At 44.7% G+C, this 18958-nt stretch overlaps 1 protein-coding gene across 1 annotated transcript in view; it reads left to right on the forward strand.

Moving 5' to 3' along the window:
• Positions 1 to 12382, forward strand: part of LOC104033656 (sphingosine-1-phosphate transporter SPNS2-like) — a 138287-nt gene extending 125905 nt beyond the window's left edge. The window contains exons 12-13 of the mRNA XM_075720125.1: positions 10182 to 10218; positions 12134 to 12382. Of these exons, the coding sequence (XP_075576240.1) occupies positions 10182 to 10218; positions 12134 to 12382 (286 nt within the window). The remainder of the gene's footprint in view (positions 1 to 10181; positions 10219 to 12133) is intronic.
• Positions 12383 to 18958: the final 6576 nt, after the last annotated feature.

Below are 18958 nucleotides of genomic sequence, written 5' to 3' on the forward strand. Positions count from 1 at the left end.
TGCCAAAGATACAGCAATGCAGATCAGGCAGCAGGATGCAACTGCAGTGTGTATCCCTGGTGCAGACACGAACAGGAATAAATAGCTGCACTGATGCAGCTGGTCAGAACAAAAGAATTTAAGTATTTAACTAGCTACCACTCAGCACTTCAGAGACCTGCAAGCATAAATGGTTCACCCATTTGTTTACATGACAAGAATCAGGTTAGTTAAACAGCTCTAGTAGGTTTTTCTTCTCTCCTAAAATTAAAATTAAACATTTGATAAGAAAAAAAAATTTACTCTTAACACCTTTGATCAGGTGTGGAAACTCTTGCTAAGTAGCAGTGCTGATTAACATTTCATTTTAAAAGTGGTGGGTACAAACACTGCAGAGAAAATACTTGTTACAGACTAGATAGTGCAAGCCACAAAAAGAACAATCCCTAGTCCATACACCTTTTCTGCCGTCTTAAACATGGCACATCCGCAAATTACATTACAGGAAAAATGAGAATAATCCATTTTCAGACTCTGTCTTATGCCTCACATCAGGCTTATTTTTAGCCTTTTCTAGAACTAGATATAAAATGATCTCCCAGTTCTCCTATTGCAGCAATTTGAAAGTGTCTGACCTTATTTTTGCTTTGTAGATTCTATTATGTGGGGCAGAGGAAGGACTCGCAGAGTTGCCAGCCCTCTTTTTCTCTGATTTTTCTGTGGCAGCAGTTAGAGACAGAAAGGACGCATCAAACAACCTCATGTTGTTGCCAGCAAAGGATGGAGTCCCCTCCATTAATAGTGTCACAGGTATTAAACTGGCATGCTAGGATGATACACAGCATGTTCCATTCTGGTAGTTTGCATTACTAAAAAGAGTATTTCTTCTATGAAATATTTTAAGATGTATTGCGTGGCTTTTTTTAAAGAGGCTGGACACTTACTGTAGAGACCCATCTCAGTGCCACATTGAAGCAGGGTTTGAATTTGAGGATTTCAGGGCCAGCAAGTGGATTTAATCAAACAACTCCCATAAAGGGATATTTGAGGAACAGTTCACTCACTGCTGATATTCAGCTATTTAGGGGGAATAATATGATTGCTTTTTTTTTTTTTACTTTACAAAAGAAGAATAATAATGAAACATTTCCTACAGTGATATAAACTCACAATGCTTTTTTAGCCTAGATAAGATGTCCTTGGCCTTTGAAGGTGTGTGAATTTACAGCAAAAAGTCCAGATTGGGATGCAGAGGATCTGTGATGATGGAAAAAGAGAGGCAAGGAGGGTGTTCTGGATATCTGAGAGTGGCATGATAAAGACGCATAGACTGAGATTAGATTATTAGATGGTTTATATGGAATCAAAGGGTTGGGAATATGTAGGGAAGAGGTGGTGGAAATGTAAGTAGTTTTATTATTGCTGGAAAAAGCCTACTTGTAGGGCTGGTTTTTTTCTCCCCTGTTTACTAGCCATGTTTGTAACTCCATAAATGGAGCTAGCAAACATAAGAATGTAATGGCTTGGGACTGGCTGCATTTTAAATGCTGCTTCTTCAGTTGGGAGCTGCTGGTTTCATGCAGATGGAAAATATTGTCTCATACAGAAAAAATACTGATTTGTTTTGTTGCTTTAGTCAACCTGCGGATTTCCTGCAGGTTAGGTAGGAAGATGTCAAAGGTCAGTTTGGTTGTTCACAGACATTTTGAGCTCAATTGTGGTCCTTACACAAAATGCTCATGGCACTTGAAATATGCTGTTCAAGTTAATTGTTGGCAGCGGGAGCTTTGCTTAAGTACAGGCAGAAGGACTGAGCCAGCTGGTGTTGGCATAGCTCTTGCTAACTGCAAGCTGCGGAAGAGGCTGCCGGCAGAACTTCATGGTTCTCCAAGCCCATCAATTCCCCACATATACTGCCTTTTTGAGGTTAATCTCCTGTGCCACAGAGAAAGGAAAACAATATTCCTAGACTATTCCTAGCTACTTAAGTGCTTTTCTGCAGCAGGAATGGAATTTCTCCACGTGCCTGAAGTTACAGGAAGGCAAAGCTTACTTGTCCAAGAAGAGCACCAGATCAAGAACTACTTGGAGTCCTCCTGCTGTCTTGGCTACTGATTCTCTGCTGCGACCTTCAAGAAGTCAGATGCTGTCCCTACAATGCTCATCAGCGGTAAAACAGGATTAAAAGCACTTGCCCACAAGGTACAAGGGGCACTTAAACCATATGCTTACATTGGATTCAATATGTCAATTTGCATTGTCATTGCAAAGGACAGTTCTTGGCATGCAGGGACTTTGTCACACAGGAAGATATTTTAAACTCATGCTAAGACGGTTTCTTTGCTAAGGCTGCCCTGGCACAGATACAAAATCTGATCAGATCCCACGCAGGTGACTGGAACACTGAACGGAAGGTAGCCTTCCAAGCCAGAAACCCCTTCTGACACAAGGAAATAGAACAAATCATGAAAAATTCAGGCCTGCTAGTCTGTTTCCTGAAGCCTGTCACAGTCACAGAGCATATTATGAAGGTATTGACTTTTATCAACAGTAGATGACCTCTTCATGTGGAGAAATCTGCAAGGCAGATTTTCAGCAGGCTGTGATTCTGTTAGAGTAATTTACTTGTGGTTGGGTCCTTGGCCTGAATGGCATCTTTTAGTGAAACACGGACAAAACTGTTGGCATATTACTTGCAGTGCTTCAGTAAGGAGCGTCTTAAGTGTTCTGCCTTGGTCATTCCTAAAGCTGCTGCCAGACCAGTACCACATGTGAGACAGGGCTTGCCCAGACTTACAGCGGAGCAAAACAGAAGGACAGTTCCCCGTACCTGGTAGCTTAGAGGTTGGTGAAAAGAGCTGTATCAGGAGACAGTTATTTTGGAGGGTAAGACGTATGTGTCTAATCAACCGGCATCAGGAAGCTCTACAGGATTTTCTGTTTAAAGATTTAATTAGATCATACGTGCTTTTTATGTCATGTTTTATCCCCTTCTCTATTCAATCATGCCAAGAAAAAAGCAAGACCCTCCACTTCCTCTTTCCTCCATTATTTCAGTGGACATGACAGTGTGATGTTACCCACATCTTCCATGGCACTAAAAATCCCCCCACCTTAATTCTGAGCCCATCAATATCTGGCAGAATTATACGTACAGGGACAGACTCGGGCAGTAAGTTTTGAGGACTTCAGAGACCCGCTAACTTCAGGAGTCCACATTAGTGTGCCACCGCAGGGCAGTAAGGCAGATTTGTCTCCGGAGCTCATTTCCATCCAAGACCTTGATACCTAATGAGTGCTGTTAACAGCTCATCTTCACATCTGTTCTGTTGCAGCTGCCTGGAAAAATAGAAGGAAAGGTTATTGATTTTTTCTTTATGCCAGTTTTGTCCTCTGTCAAGACCTGTGAAAGAGGAAAAATAGAAGCTGAGCTATGTTTCTTCCTCTGGAGGCAAATATGCTCAGCACCTACTTTAAATGAACAGATGGAAAATACTAACAGAGTCTGCGCAGCTTTAAGGGGCTGTACCGAATAGAGAGAAAAAAAATGTATTTACATGATTATAATGTTCTGTTCGCTAAACCCACTGACGTGCAGGAAGAAAAGGGGATTTAAGCCAATTCATTTCTTTAGTGCAGCTGGCGGAGCACCTGTCACCACCAGCACGAAGCTCCCGTCGGGCTGTCTCCACGAGAGAGCTGCTGCTCAGTACAGACCGATCCACCATTTCTGTCCCCAGAGGGAAGGGCAACTCTATGCCGATGGCCGCCAGGAAGGCTGCACACGACCAAGTCCTGGTTGAGCCTTGGTTTGGAGTGCTTCAGATTTACACAAGCCCCAGGCTTCCTCTCTGGGTAGAAATGAGTGAGCGTAAGCAGCCAGCAGAGCTAAATTAAGCAATGGTTTTCTACTCCAATGCAAGCTACTCCTACACCTGATTCTTTGTTAAATTTTGTTAGCGTTCTGCTTAGCGTCCTTTTCCTTTAGCAAACTGACCTCAGCTTCATCAAACAGACCCTGTTCCTGGGAGGCTGGATGAACCCGTCATGATGCATCAGGAAGCTCAGCGCGTAGACTATTTTTAGCTGTGCCAGTCCTGTCCCTGTACCACTCACTGGGATCTTTCTAGGTTGATGTATTATTATCGCTCAGTTTTCATGGATCTTCACTTTCAGTTGCTGTTTTCAGCTGCAGCATACTAGGAACCTTTCAAATCAAAGCACCGAGTTTCTGCGGTAATGCATGTTATTCATGGGTGTCTTGTTCCAGAGTTACTGACTTAACTATCAAAATAGCTTGAGTTCAGTTAAAACAGGCCATGCTCCCTGGAAACAATCCTTGATTTGGCTGTTCTTACACCCTGCTCAGGAGGTAATAGGTTGTACTAAGGTTTAATGTTCTGCAGCCATTTTTTAGGGAGGAGATGGAGGCCCAAGTGCACCTAGCAGTTTGTTCAGCATCCCGGGAGAACTCTGTTGTAGAGCGGGGAACCAAAGCCTTCCAACTGCAGGTGAAAATGGCAACCATACTTAGTTACTGGAGGACAGCAATGGCTAACATATTTACATTCTGCACTGCTTGATTAAAAACTGTATAATGAAGGGCATAAAAGGTACACACTTGAACTGGAGTCTCCAGCCTGCTGGTTTTGCTCTTCATAAAGTGTCTGGCACAAAGGTGGTGCGTTGTTGGGACAAGTATGTTACACTCACAAGTGTGGTAGAGAGCCAAGCTTAAAGAGAACTCTGCAGTATATAGGACAGCTGGATTTGGCTTCTGCAGTGAGCAAAATAATAAGAGAAAGCAGAATAGCCGTGGACTACTTTGATTTGTTTCAGGGGCAGGAATCTTTGCATGAACTCAGTGCCTACATGTGCAGCCCTGTTGACATTGTGCATTACTGGGTGAAACTTCGTGCACTTAACGGAGTTTGACCGATTCAAAGTCCTCAAGGGAAATGTGACAAAATCCCAGTGAAATGCAGCTATAAATCCCCCTGTGGTGAAATACTGGTGACACAAAGCAGTAGGGTCTGTGAGGAGTATGAACGAAGTGTGATACCATGTGAAGGGTGGTTGGTTGTGTTTTTAAGGTGTTTCCTGGTCCTGTGTTACCCAGTTGTATTGCCGGCAGGCCAACTGCAGTAATCTTTACATCCTCTTGAAGCTGACTCTGTTTATGCGGGTGATGACAGTATGCAGGCAGTTGTGGAAAATATGAGTGGGACAGTCTGTAAACTTGTGTCCATTTCCCTCCTTTGTTTACTAAAATGTTAATGTGGTTTGGCAATTGGTTTCAGCAAGGATTTACTTAAGGCAATTGATCCCTGCAGTAACGAAGTGGCGGATGAAGTGAGCGAGTATGTGGAATATACACCTTCCTGACGTTTCTCCCTTTCTGAACCACAGCTGGTAAATGAGGGGGTGCTTATTGTGCAAAGAGCGGACTTGGCCTGTGCCTAAGCCTACTTTATGCTCCTCTGCTTTAGCAATCTCCTTCCTCCTTCTAGATGCAACTACACTTGTCCTCTTGTAAGCTCCGGGGAGACCACAGTGACAGTATTACTTCTACCCTAGGATTTTAACTTACCTGATGGACCTGAGTTTGTGTGCATTTGAAGATGAAAAAACCCAATGCGGAAGGCTGCCCCAGCTCTCCTACTCCATAATTGTTTTGTCAGTTATCTGCAGGAATACAGTGATAACAACAGCATGAGCCAATCTCCTGTGCAAGTAACTTCCTGTGTTCATTTATCAGTCGATAAAATTCACTGTTACATCTGAAAGTCATACAGGTGTGGAGCTACAAATGATAATGCTTAGCCTCTGTTTTTCTTGCACAGTTTCAGACAGCAACATTAGATTCGAATGCTACTGACGAGTTTCAGTAGCAGGATTTGCAGAATGCTGCGCCTGGCTGGGCTGCTAATCATCGCTGATACACAGGTGGAGTGTGTCATTGGCTCTAGCACTTTGATGCCAAAAAGCACCCTTAACTAGCTGTATTTGAAAAAGAGATTTGTTTTTCATAGATTTAAGGCCATAAAGTCTCATTACCTTTCAAGGATGTCTGTCCATGTAAACACTGCATCACCTAAAATTTCTGATTTCAGTGTGTCCGCAAGGCCGTTTGGAGAGGTCTACCCCCCCCCCCCCCCCCAAGCAACGTCTGAGAAAGTGCAGAAAGGGAGGAATCTGCTGAAGAGTGCCATTAAGTGACTGTTATGATGGTATCCCTTCCTAAAGTGCTGCTTCAAACAGGCACTTTATAGCATATTGCACGGTACTTCAGAAACACAGAATTCTCTCCAGTGAAATGAAGGAAGGAGAAAGATCCTTAATCACAGGCAGGAGTTGCTGCTAAATACAGTGATCTAGCTGCCCCTGTAGCCCCAATACTCTTGTCTGCTGAATGAGCTCTTGCTAGTCAAAAAATGAGTTATTTGCAGCCTAGAAGGACCCTACCAAAGCATTTTATTGTTGGTTGTAAAAGTTAAGCGATGTTAAGTACAGCAGGCTGTAAAAATTAGGATGTTATTTCCTCATATACTTCTCTGTTACAAAAGCCAGAGCCTGACTTTAGATAGCAAGAAAACAGGGCTTTTGGAAAGCTGTAGGATACTAAAATATGTGTGTTGTTTAAGTTATGTATGAAACTTAACATTAAGCGGTGTTGACAGCCATTCACAAAAGCTTTATATAAGCACAGCCTTTCTCTTGGAGTCTTGTGCATGATGGTGCCGCACACACTAGCGTGCAAGTGTGTTCTCATTCTTGACATCCTGATACTTGCTTGAGTTTGAGCTCATGAATAGAGATGATAAATTCATGGAGTTCAAACATTCGTTAGCCTATATTTTATGGCAAGTCAGGGGGACATATATCCTGCCACTGCTTCTCACAGCTTCACCCTCAATTGTTGGAGCAGATGCAGCTGCAGGTGAGAAGGGAGATCTGGGTTTCATTCTTGCTGGCACAGGGTGGAGCAGAGCATTCTTGGACTGGATGTGGGCAGCAAAAACTCTTCCAAAGGCCTCATAAGGCCCAGATTGTGTCAGGCACTGTACAGCAGTGCTGGCTTTATTACAAACTGTAACCTCCAGTGTCTGTTGGCTCAGTGACCAGCTAGACTGAAAGGGACAGAGCGTTTGGAGAATCATCTCTGTGCAATTCCTGAAACAAAGTAGAGTATAGCTGACCTGTAAAAGATCCTGGCCACTCATCTGTTATCTTAAATTCATCTTCTTTTTCTTATGCAGTTCTCTAACCGGATGAGGTGCTGTGAAATTAGATCCATTTTACATAGTATAAATATTTAACAGCTCTAGAGCATGTAGTTTAATATTAAACAGACAGTCTTATAAATACTTCAGAATTATAGATGCTGTCACACTACATGGAAATAGTTTGATAGGATCTAGGAGAAATATTTAGGTTTGACAGGGGAGGAAATGATGGGGTTAGAAAGAGTCAGCCACATTTTTAACTGCTGGAGGAGCCCATAAAAACAACTAAAAAAGTTGTACAGCTTCTGTTCTTGAAAGGCAATTTGGGTAAGTTTCCTCCCCCTCAGGAAATAACAGAGTGGTTCCCACCCCGCTCTCTTCAAGGAATGAAAACATTCACAATCTTGAGAAAACACTGCAGAGAAAATAGAACAATTTAGGAACCAATGTTTAGTCAGCAGATACCCCCAAATCGGAAGCAACAATCTATTCAGTGTGGGATTATCGTTATTAGAAAGGCAAGTGGGACTTAAACAGGGATTTAGATGCTCTTAAGCCTTGTTAGCTTAAGTCCATGTACTACATTTTACCACCTAAGAGAATCTAAAATTTATTATTAGTGGTTTTGATTTAAAAAAAAAAAAAATTCACAGCTGACCTGCTGCCACCTGTAAGCTGAGCCTTGTTGAAATCAGGATGTGCAGAAGCTAGTGGACCATCGTCTACAACACAGTGCTTCAGAGAGAATGAAGCACTGTCTGAAATTTGGGAGACTATTTCAGTTCTCTCTTCTGCTCACTAGTTTCCTATGTGATCCCTGAAAGTCACTTCTCTCCCCAGCAGCTTCTCAAGTCATGTGGGGTCTAATTTCCCGTGAAATCTTCTAAATACATTTCAGGATTAGCCCCCCTAGGCCTCTGTTCCCATCTGTAAAAGAGAGATAAAGCAGAAGTTGAGAGAAATGTGTTAAAATGCAAAGAATAACTATCATGACTTGGGGACAATGTAAGTACTTATGTGGGAGGTACATTTTATCCCATAGGAGGCTGAACTATAAGCAATATAAGAAGGAAAGTCTTGTGTTTACGATTCATCTGTCAGCAATGCACGTGGGTTCTCTGTGCTAAAGAGAAAGTAACGGCAAAACTAACTTTTTCTCTATATATTCTGTATCTTGTAAAAATGTTTACATCAAACAACATTACGGCGCATTCAAACATCTGGAGTTTTAGTATTCTGTGATAGCTTCATAACATATCATAGTTTACTTCCTACTTCTGAAGCTGACTGTAGCATTACAAGGTAATCTGGTTTATCTCTCTGATGTATTCTGATAGTTAAAGCACAGTTACAATGTTCAATACAATGTAATGTCCAAAATGCAGGAAGGGTTAGCAAGAATGGTAATTCTGCAAAGAAACTTGGGTCAGCTCCTGCATCAAAAATATTTCAGTTTATAGCCTTGAAAGGCAGAAAAGGCCCAGAGGCTTCTATGCAGCTTGTCTGTGAGACAAGCTTTCTGTGAGGTTGGTGTGAAGTTAAGAGCTGTAGGCTGAACTGGGCCAATTTCTGATGCAGAGATTTCTTGGAAGGTGTCCCCTAACCACTGGTTAATTTTCATCCTGGAACACGTGTCTGAATCCAGCATCACCTCTTTTCAGCAAAAGAGTGTCCTGGGTCAGGTGTGAAGTCTGGTGCAGAGTCACAGATGAGTTTTAATGACTGAGCATTTTCCAAAGGAAAATGATGTTTCATTGAGAGGTTCTTACCTGGTAGGACCTCAGGCAGTGATGGTTTCTGTGACCTTCCCTGTAAACCTGCCAAGTTTTTCACTGATTCAGAAAGAAGCTCTGCTTTTGCATGTGATGGCAAAATCCTGCTGCAATCCTTTAAGGTGTAAAATACTGCTGTTTCAGTTTATTTGTTATTTTAAGTTAGCACAGTGAAATGGTACGAGAAGACTCTTACTTTGTGACTCCGATTTCTTCTCCTGTTGGCCAAGTACAGCTAGAGTGCATTTGGGTGAAAGCACTCAAATGTGGCAACATCAAGCCAGGTCCTTCGGTGAGGTCGGGCTTTTCCAGTGTTGTTACCGAGAATCCAGGAGTTCCCACTGACATCAATGAGCATCTGAGATAGAAAGCAAGTCTCAAAGGTCTCAGAGTCCGAGGGTGACTTGCCTTTCTTACAGTCCACACAGGCCTTGCTGTGCCTTAACACTATCAACGGAGATTGTTCCTATCCCTACAGCAACCACACTCTGGGAAGGCATGAACAGGGTGGGGGGGAGAGAGGTGATCTGCTGCAGCAGGAGACCACTTGATGAGGAAGGCTGAATTGCACAGGGCACACTGCAATGAGAAGGAGCATGTCTAAGGGATGAACTTCGTAAAACTATCGCTGCCTTTTCCCTGGGCACCCCACAGAGCAAACAGGAGCTGTTCCCCTCGCTGCCCTCAGTAGCAGGAGGTGCAGGACAGCACATTGCCAAGAATAGCTTCTGCCTGGTGACACTGAAGTCCCCACTGGGCTCCATCCATCACTTGGGAGCAGTTGTCTGGAAGAGCAGCAGGTCTTCAGGAGCTGAAAACTGAGAGACGGCTACTTTTTTCTTAATTTAATTTTTATCAGTGGTGACTGTTTACATTTATGCTGTCAGTTTGAAGGACACCATTCAACAGCCACTGTATAAACAGTCTTGTTACTGGCTTAGGGAAACAATTGCTGTGTCTGAATGCCTTTGGGACCTTCCTAAATCCTTGTCAATTAGTGTCAGCAATGTTACTTGGCATGTTCCAGCAATTGTCAGAATTGCTATCAGACACCACTGTGCAGGACAGACAGTTATTAATGTCCTACCTCTTTAGAAACTGTTAAGCAACAGGAACCTGGATTTAATAGGCTGGTATGTTTTTAGGAGCCTGTTTCTTGGCTAACTGCAGCTCTCACATGTCACTTTTGTTTTCCCTTCACCAGGGTGAATCAACTTGTGATGCCACCAGCCTCTGTGAAAGTCTGAGATGGTGAGTGACCCAAACCAGCAATTGGTTTCAAGCTACCCATCTGCTCCAAAAGCCCCATCAACCCATTTCTTTCCTTATAAATTGGGAAGAAGTTAACCTTAGACAGCCGTTGTCTGCACCTTTGCTGCCCTCAACCCAAATCAGAGCAAATCAAGAACAGGGAAACCAGGGATCAAGTGTCCTTTGTTGCACTGAGTTGCTTCCAGAAACCTGGTGCTCCCTTTGAGCAGATAAGGCCATGCAACCCCTATCGACTTGACCACCAGAAGGTGTGATTGTCCAAGGCCAGAACTTAGGTTTTGCCTGAACATATTTTGCATTCATAAAACCTGCTGCTGCATTGCTCTTGGTCCGGCATCTGCTCGCTATCAAATGACCATTCCTAGCATATGCCAAATTTTCTGCAGAAAAATGCTGTCTGACAGCACATGAACTTGCATGTTGTTGCTAGGACTGTCCCCACTGCAACCCTTGATCCAGGGCGTCAAAGCTGAGGCATCGGCAGTGAGCCAGAGGAGAGTCCCACTCCCACTGCCCCTTCTCCCTTGTGTTCATGCTATTCTTATCACTGACCAACAGTCACGGCATTGCAGCTCAGAGCTGCAACAATTGATAAACACTTCCCAGCATTTTACTGTCGCCAAAATTAATTAAAGCAAGTTTTTGAAGAGGAGATTTCTTTCCCATAAATTAAATGCATTGAAAGAGTAATCATAAAATCAGAACTCAATAACACACTTAAGAATGGCCTTTGGGGGGAAAAGATTTAATACAATCTCTAGTACAGCAAATGTGTTATTTCCACAAAGGGGAGTATATTCTGGTATAGGCTAAGGATGTAATAGGCCTGCCTGTACCTTGCAGTCTCTAGGCTGGAAGTGTACTCACACATTATTATCAGTAGCTTTTAGACAACAGGTTTGGGGTTTTTTTTTTTTTAAAAAAAAAAGCCTCAAAAAATCTGGGAGCAACTATTAGGTGGTGTTGGTGAGACTTGCCTTATAAAACAGTGAACACTTGGGTCCTGTGCACACCTAGGTTTTTCACTGTACTTTCTTCTCTTTTGGTCCAGTTTTATACAGGTTGAGAGAAACCAGGCCATTGTTACAGGGAAATTTTCTATAACCCACCAGTCACTGATTTTTAAGGTCAGGGGCAATTTCCTGCATAACATGGAGCACAGACACTCTCACAGGAAATCCTGCAGCGAGAGAACCGGCTATCCTTTCCACATAATCTAGGAAAGCTGCTGGCCGCTTAGATATGCCACAGCACGCACAAGTGCTATCTCACCAGTCAATAGATGTGCTGATGTTGCTCTTTAAAGCAAGTGTATACCACCAGCATGCTGGGTGTCTGCTCTGCTTCGTTAGCAGCAAGACTGATAGCCAAGCTCTGCTGTTGGGGATGTGCATGCTGGACTGGCCTCCTGAACCAGACTCTCCAGAGGACAGCAGTTTTGAAAACGGCAATTTAAGGCAAGAAGCAGTCCGTTTTCTTTAGTAAACTGCTGGGGTTAACAACAGTCTAGCAAAAATTAACCCTGTTATCCGCTGAGATGTTTCAACCCACATCATGAACAGTTGTACCTACACAACTGACATAAACAAGAGATGGTCAATGCCCTTAAATATTACGGACAGGAGTCTAAACCTGTCACTGGTTCACCTCCTTAAGAAGATTGTACCTGGATCACAGTGTATTTCTGTTTCCAATTCCAAAAGTCTACAGGACATCCCAAAGTGCTGCCTCCACACTGGTCAAGCTTTGCTAGCCTCCAGCTTATATGGAGGCAAGGTGTCTCTTAGCTAGCCTCCGACACAAGGCTGGGTTGCATGTGTTCACCTTCACCAATCCATTCTGTGACTACCCCATTAACCACCTTATTCTCTTCCCTGTTTGCAGTTGCCAGTGAAGGAAACGACATACGGACTGCTGCTCCCACCATCACTGCACCAATCTCAAGCTCGAAGCCCTTTCGTACTGGAAACCGGTGGATCCTTCAGCTCCACGCCACCCTGGAAGGGTTATCCAGCACCAAATCAATCACACCACTCCAGCCTGCAGGGTCAGGCACCAGGAGATGAGCAGGGCAGCCTGGAACACAAGTACTTCTTGAGCATAAGGACGTTCACAGGTTCCTCTGAGCATTGAAAGCAACTGTCCACTGGACCCACAATGTGCTACCCCAGTGAGTGACTGTCGATTGTGTATATGGTTTTAGTTGTAGCCGACGAAGTCCGCATCGTTTATAGGGCACCTTAGGTCCTATTGAATGCTGCTGTTCTGTCAGCACTCCCACACCCAGAGACTGCACTAGTTGGGGACCTATTCTGTACATCACCTTTTCTTTAACACTGAAGGCTCAATTCAGATTATTATTTTTTATTTAAATTTGTCATAAGATGCTTTATCTTTGCTGAAGACGTTAGATGACAGATATATATATATATATTTAGATAAACAGTTTTTATTTAAACATTTAAAATCTGGAGCTGCCTGTGCAACCATACCAGACATGAATAACGTCCACAACTCTCCTCATCTCAGTGCCCTGGTATCAGGCCCTGCAAGGGCACCATAGGAAGACTTCCAGTGGATGACTACCTGCCACCTGAGGCTGAGCAATGGGACAGAGGAGAGGGTTTCACTGCACTGGGTATGCTGGTGGTTGTTACAGAAAGGCCCAGAAGAACTTTGGACAGAAATACCTAGGGGCTCTAGAGTTTGCTCAGTACGCTAAATTCAGCCTTGCCTGGGAGGTTCACAAAAAAATACCAAAATCCATCTGGCTGAATTGCTTTATCTAGGGCCTGGTAGTGCAATACTGCTGTGCCAGTGACATCATGCTTTGTTTACATGCATATCATATTACATGTGTTATCAATGCTAATTCTCCCTCTGTCAGTATTTTCAAAGCCGGTGGCTCATACCCTACCATAGCCATTTCCTTTGGAACAATGCTTAGGTTTAATGCATGCCCAACCCCATGCACAATTCCAGACTATTCTTACCGGGGCATCAGTTGGTCACTTTTATCTTTATGAAGATGCATTTGAGATCTTTAATATACAAGGCCAGTGTCTGAACTGCCTCAGTCTCAAATGCAGAAGCGTGAGTCTGTAAAGCAGAGTGCTTTTTCACTAGAGTCTGGCTTCCTGCACTTGGCCTCCACAAGCCAAATTTATGCTATGTCAGCTTGATGCTGCAACAGTGTGGGGAAGGCGAGCACGGGCCCTAGACAAAAGAGTCAGCTTCCAGAGAAAGGGCACTGGTTCAGTGAACTCCCCGCTCCCCTTTTTTTCTGTTTAGATGTCTCCCACAGTTTAGATACTCCCCTCCAGTTTAGCACACCTCACTCTTGTGCTCACGTTTAACAAGTGGCTGTGGTTGGGCTGCAAGTAGGACTAAATCAGCAAAGGAAATGCTAAACCAGGACTGGATGCGAGTTAAGTCTGGAAGCTGGCTGTCTGATTGTGGCATAAGTTTGTGCAGAGACACGGGAAGGTACTGTTAGTAAATCTGGGGTTTATCTCCCATTCACTTCCAGGATGTGCTAGGACCTACAGCACAGCAGTGTAGTGGTTGGCTATTCCAATTACGGCCAAACTGGTTAATCTTCACCGCATAGCCAGTCTCTGCCCAGGCAGATGGCTTCTGAGGGTGACTCCTATAACAATGTGAGCCTTTCCTCCTCATCAAACTCCACAGGACTCATCTGCAAAAGTTGCTCTGTCACCTAAAATACCTTAATGATAGCTTTACAATTGGCTAAACAACTAGAGCCAGAATTTTTCCTTGAGTGCCTGGGCATCCTCTGGAGAACAGCAAGTGGGTGCTAGAAATAATAAAGCAAAGCAAACCCAAAACAATGCTTCATTTCCCACCTCGTGCCACTATTTACATTTGTAGGGGAAATACACCTCTGTAGTCTAGGAGCCAAACACTTGGCTTTAAAGGCACATGAATTTCTGATTCCCATTAAGAAATTCCTTGTTAAGCTCTTTAAAAAGAAACAAAAAGCAACACAACAATCAGTCATTTCATCTCAGAGACCAAAGAAGATTAGCCACATTTCCCAAATTGCTTTTCTGATAGGCTCTCTCTGTTGTAGCATTTACTGTCAACAAAATGAAGCACTCCTGCTAAAGTTGAGAGATTAGGAATTGTCCTCAAACTTAATTCTCAGGAGTCGACAATGGAAAGGGAATTTAAGCGTTTTGTAATTTTGCTAGTTCTCCTTGTTAGTGACAAGCCCCAACCCTTGTTAGAGAAGCACAGCGCTGTTACAGGAGGCCAGCTTTATCTTCTGTGCATATGAAGGAAATTGCTGTGGCTTTCTTTTTAACAAGGAAAGAGGGAAGGGAGCAAGCAAGGGAGTCGGGAGTCCTACCTGCAGCGGTTCCACACCAAGGGATCCCTGAATCCCTGCTCCCACATATTCCAGGCTAAGAGAGGAGAGCCAAAGCAGCAGCTGTGACAGCTCAGAGGAGATGAACAGAAGGGAAAGGAGATGCAGCCTTTCCACCTCCTGCAGACACTGCTGCTCCGTTACATGTTGACGGCCCATACTCCAATGGCCAGAAGCTGAAAGGCTGCATTTCTCATTCAGTGTTTCTTATTCTAGCTGTGAAGAATTGTTCAGTTAGTGCTTCTATAGAGGTCTGTGGTCTATCAGAGGGAAACCAGCTCACTTAGGCCAAAGGGCCATAGATTATGGCAATAACAGGTACCTCAAGTCTGGACATGAAACGTATTACCAAACAGGAACTGGACCTGTGCTGCTGTGTAAGCCCCTTCCCTGGATTCTAACACAGCGGCCCGTTTCTACCAGTGTGGGACCTGGGGAGAGTCACTGCCTGGCCTCAGTTTCTTTATGTGCAAGGCTGAGATACTCACTGCTGAGATGCTGTATGGACAAGCGATGTTGTGTTTTTGTACTCTAGTAGAGGTCAGAAGTTCCCCATTATTAAAAAAGACTTACAGTATTGTATTATACTGGTGCTGAACCCTGGACTTAGCAAGCAATATTGTGCTGGTTTCCCCTATGACTCCATTTTATGTAGGTATAGATGTAACTCAGCTGGGAAGCTGTTAGGGCCATGTGGTTGCTGACCTTGTGGAGCAGTGGAACAATTTTTGGTATACACACAGGAAGTGTTTCTGGAATGAGAATAGAAGTCTAGACTGAATGCATATTACTTATATCTAAGCTGAGTAACAACCCTCATTAAAATTAGTATTTCTGGTTTTATAGAGAAAGGCTGTTAATAGGAAAATATAAGTAGTTTTTAATAAAGAATCCACATACTTTAGTATCCATCACACTGAATGAAGTAAGATTCCAGCCTGTCACTTTAAGTAGCTGTACAGGTCATCAAGGTTATGTTTGTGGTTCTAAACTTCAACACAAAATTAAATAGTCCCAGTAAAGACAGAAATACCTTTAAAGCCACTGATCTCCCGCACACAAAATCACTTCAGGTAAATGTCTGAAAATTAGACTACACAAATAGGAGCCCTTGAATGCATTTGAAAACATATGGGAAAACACTACCAAAAGGCAGCAAGCATTACTCACAGCCTCCCATCCCAGCACATACACATCTCCTCAGGACAGGGAGCCAAGCGAGGGGAAAGGTCTCCAGGTTATTGGCGGCTGCTGCTGTGTCTTGCCCCCACTCCCCGGTTCCTGCTGCCTCACGCTGCTCCTCAGGGCTGCAACTGGTCCTTCCCCAGTGCTCTGCCCCTGTTCCCCACCTCTGACCGAGGGTCAGCCATTGCCGACGGTTTGCTGTGAGGCACAGGTTCCTTCCAATCTCCCCACAGCCTGTGGGACCTACAATGTTAGACGCAGCCTTACCGCATTCATCAGGGTCTAAGCAGGGTGCAGGGTGTCCAGAGAGCACTGGAGAGGGTCCAGGATGCCCCTCACTTCATCAGGAGGGCTTTCTTCTCCTCCACTTCATAAATGTGGTGGGGTGTTTTGGTGGGGTTTTTTTTTAAAGCAAGCATTAACTCCCTCCACAGCTAACACTACACGTGCAAAAAATGCACCCACTACAGAAGCAATTAGGTGGCTTGTACACAGCGAGAGAACGAGGGGAATGGGAACGGCACAGAGAGGCAAGCAAATTACCCAAAAAGCAGCAAGCTGCCAATTCAAGTAACTGCAATGCCTCCTGCTGCCATCGCTCACAGAGCTAGAATCTGGGTGAACCTGCGAGCCTCTCCCCTCTTACAGACTACCTAAGAGAGAACCTCAGGGTGACTAAACCCTATAAATGAACAGCTGTACTCTGGAAAGCAGAGTTCCCCTCTGCATCCTCCGTCCTAATGGTTTGGTTTCTTCTCCATTTGCTTTATTGTCTGGTAAAGCAGCACTTACAGTAACTTTTGCTACGTGATGTACGGGAGTATACAGTATATTTTCTTGTTATACAAGGGAGGAGTATAAAATAGTTTTCTGATTTCTTTCAGAAGCAAATGACTATTTTATTTTTTAAGATCAATTGATTGTGAATCTCAGAGTATAAAAAAAAGATAAATAAGCCAAATATATACCTTTATGTAAATTAAGAAATAAAAGTATTTAAAGCATACCTCCTGGCTCCCTTTCTTGTGTCACCTCTTGCTCTGGCTGCGCGCTCCTGTGGTTGCTGCCTGCAGGGCTGGTCCCTGGGACAAGGCTGCCCTGAGCTCCAGCAGCCACGCAGCTCCTGCCAGGAACACTTTGGTGTGGATGGCAATGAACCCAGCCTGGACACCGGCCTCCCTGGAGCTCATGGAAAAAGTAACACCATGAGCAGGGAAGGTCAGCGGGAGCAGAGGGGGGTGGGTGACAGACTCCTTTTCCCTCTGAATTGGCTGCGGGGATCCAGCTCAGGGTCGGAGCGGGGGGGGGGGAGGAGTCAGCGGTGGGCACAGAGGCAGGGTCCTGCTCCATCCCCTTCCAGGCCTCTCACTGCACAGCACAAGTCAGAGCTAAAAGACCTGGCTGATCTGACTGACGAAAACGGCTACTGTGGTGGTAGCTGTGGTCAGGTGCTCGGGAAGATGGGCAGGAAGCAGGCCAGGAAGTTAATACCCAAGTGTTAGCCATGGTAGGCACCAAGGCTGCCCTTCTCCAGGGGTCCTGCACCAGCCACGCCTGCCAGCTTCACTGGATGGTGGCATCTCGTTTATGGGCAAAAGAAGGAGCACAGGGGCTAGTTCTGCTTCAGGAGTACTGCAGCCCACCTGTTCTCCTGCCTTGGTCTGCAGTGCAGTGCAGACAAGGTGCATTTGGGTCTCCCCTTTCCAGCCATGGAAGAGACCTCGCCTACACTCCCTTGCAGTGCCTCCCATCAGCATTCTTTTCCTTCAGCGCAAGTGTCCAGGCCAGGACAACCTGCGAGCAGAGGATTTGGTGCTTAAACAATCAACGCTGATCGCCTTTTGGCAGCACATCTCAGGGCTTTCAGCTTAATCATACTGTGTAAATGACTTCATTATGCATAATTTTATAAATTCTGATGTTCCAGCAGCTAAACTTTGAAGCTCAGCAGCTTTAGCTTCCATCGACCAACAACTGCTAACGTGACTGTACTGGTCACATTTTTTTTTTTTTTTTTGATCACGGACATACACAGGCACGTGCACACACACGCTCACTCTTCCAGCTTCACTTGCCTTCCCTTTTCATAAATCCTCCTCACGCTGTTTTTTGTGGAGCTTTTACCAAGACAATCTGCAGTCTGCTAACCAGACAACAGCCTCGCTGCTGGGCTTGCACAGGGTGACTACACTGACCCCTCTCCAACCCATATGGACACCAGAGCTGCGCGGCACCTTGTGAAGCCCGAGCTGGCTCGTACAAGCTGGTGCCCTTTGTGCTGTAGGTGTCCTGGTCTGACTGCTGGCGCATTTACCATGGTTGTACAAAGAGGCCCCGACTGCATGGCAACCTTGCTTTCACTCCTAATCAACTCCAACACACTGCAACCATCTCGGAGTGTCCCTGGCAAAGTCTCTGTATGACATATAGTATATTAATTCAAACTAAAAGTTTTAGCATTTGAAAATGTGCTTAAACAGACACACCATTTACCTTGCTAGCAGTCGATTCACCCTTCCCTGTGGCTATATGCGATGACAAACAGATGCAAGGTAAGTCAGGAGGAAAGCCCTGTGGCCAGGCTTTCTCCTGCCAAGAAGAGCCATAATGTGACCGTGTTTGCTGGCTGGGTGCCAAGGCAGAGGTTCTACATGGCTGGCCAGCTTGGGACACCCCTCACAGCACAGCCAGTCTGTCGGGAGCGTCACTGCCCGGATCCAAACCGGCACTGAAGACCGGGGAGCCTCCTGCCACCCCCAGCACATGCTGCCGGCCTCCTGCTGAACAGCGAACCGGCGGGGTTCGCTAGTCTCGCACCACAAAGCAGAACACCACAGACCATGTTAACACTCCAGTTTGAGCCAATGCCTGTAACCTTAGGGCTTCTGATTATCAGGAATTAATCCTTTAAGAGACAGCAGGGAAATGTTGCCTTTAAGCCCTGCTTCCACTAAGATTTGTGGAGGACAGGTTCATCCTTTGCCTGATAAGGGGAGAAAATAAAAACAAAACTCACCATTCTGCATGCTGGACTTGCAGTGAAGTGTTTCTGAAGACGATAAGACCAGGCATGTGGCTTCCCTGTCTTTTAGGTGTCTCCCAGGTATGTCTTGAGCCTGTCCCAGGCCATGCTT

The sequence above is a fragment of the Pelecanus crispus genome, chromosome 12 (genome assembly GCF_030463565.1).
Source record: "Pelecanus crispus isolate bPelCri1 chromosome 12, bPelCri1.pri, whole genome shotgun sequence".
Taxonomy (NCBI): domain Eukaryota; kingdom Metazoa; phylum Chordata; class Aves; order Pelecaniformes; family Pelecanidae; genus Pelecanus; species Pelecanus crispus.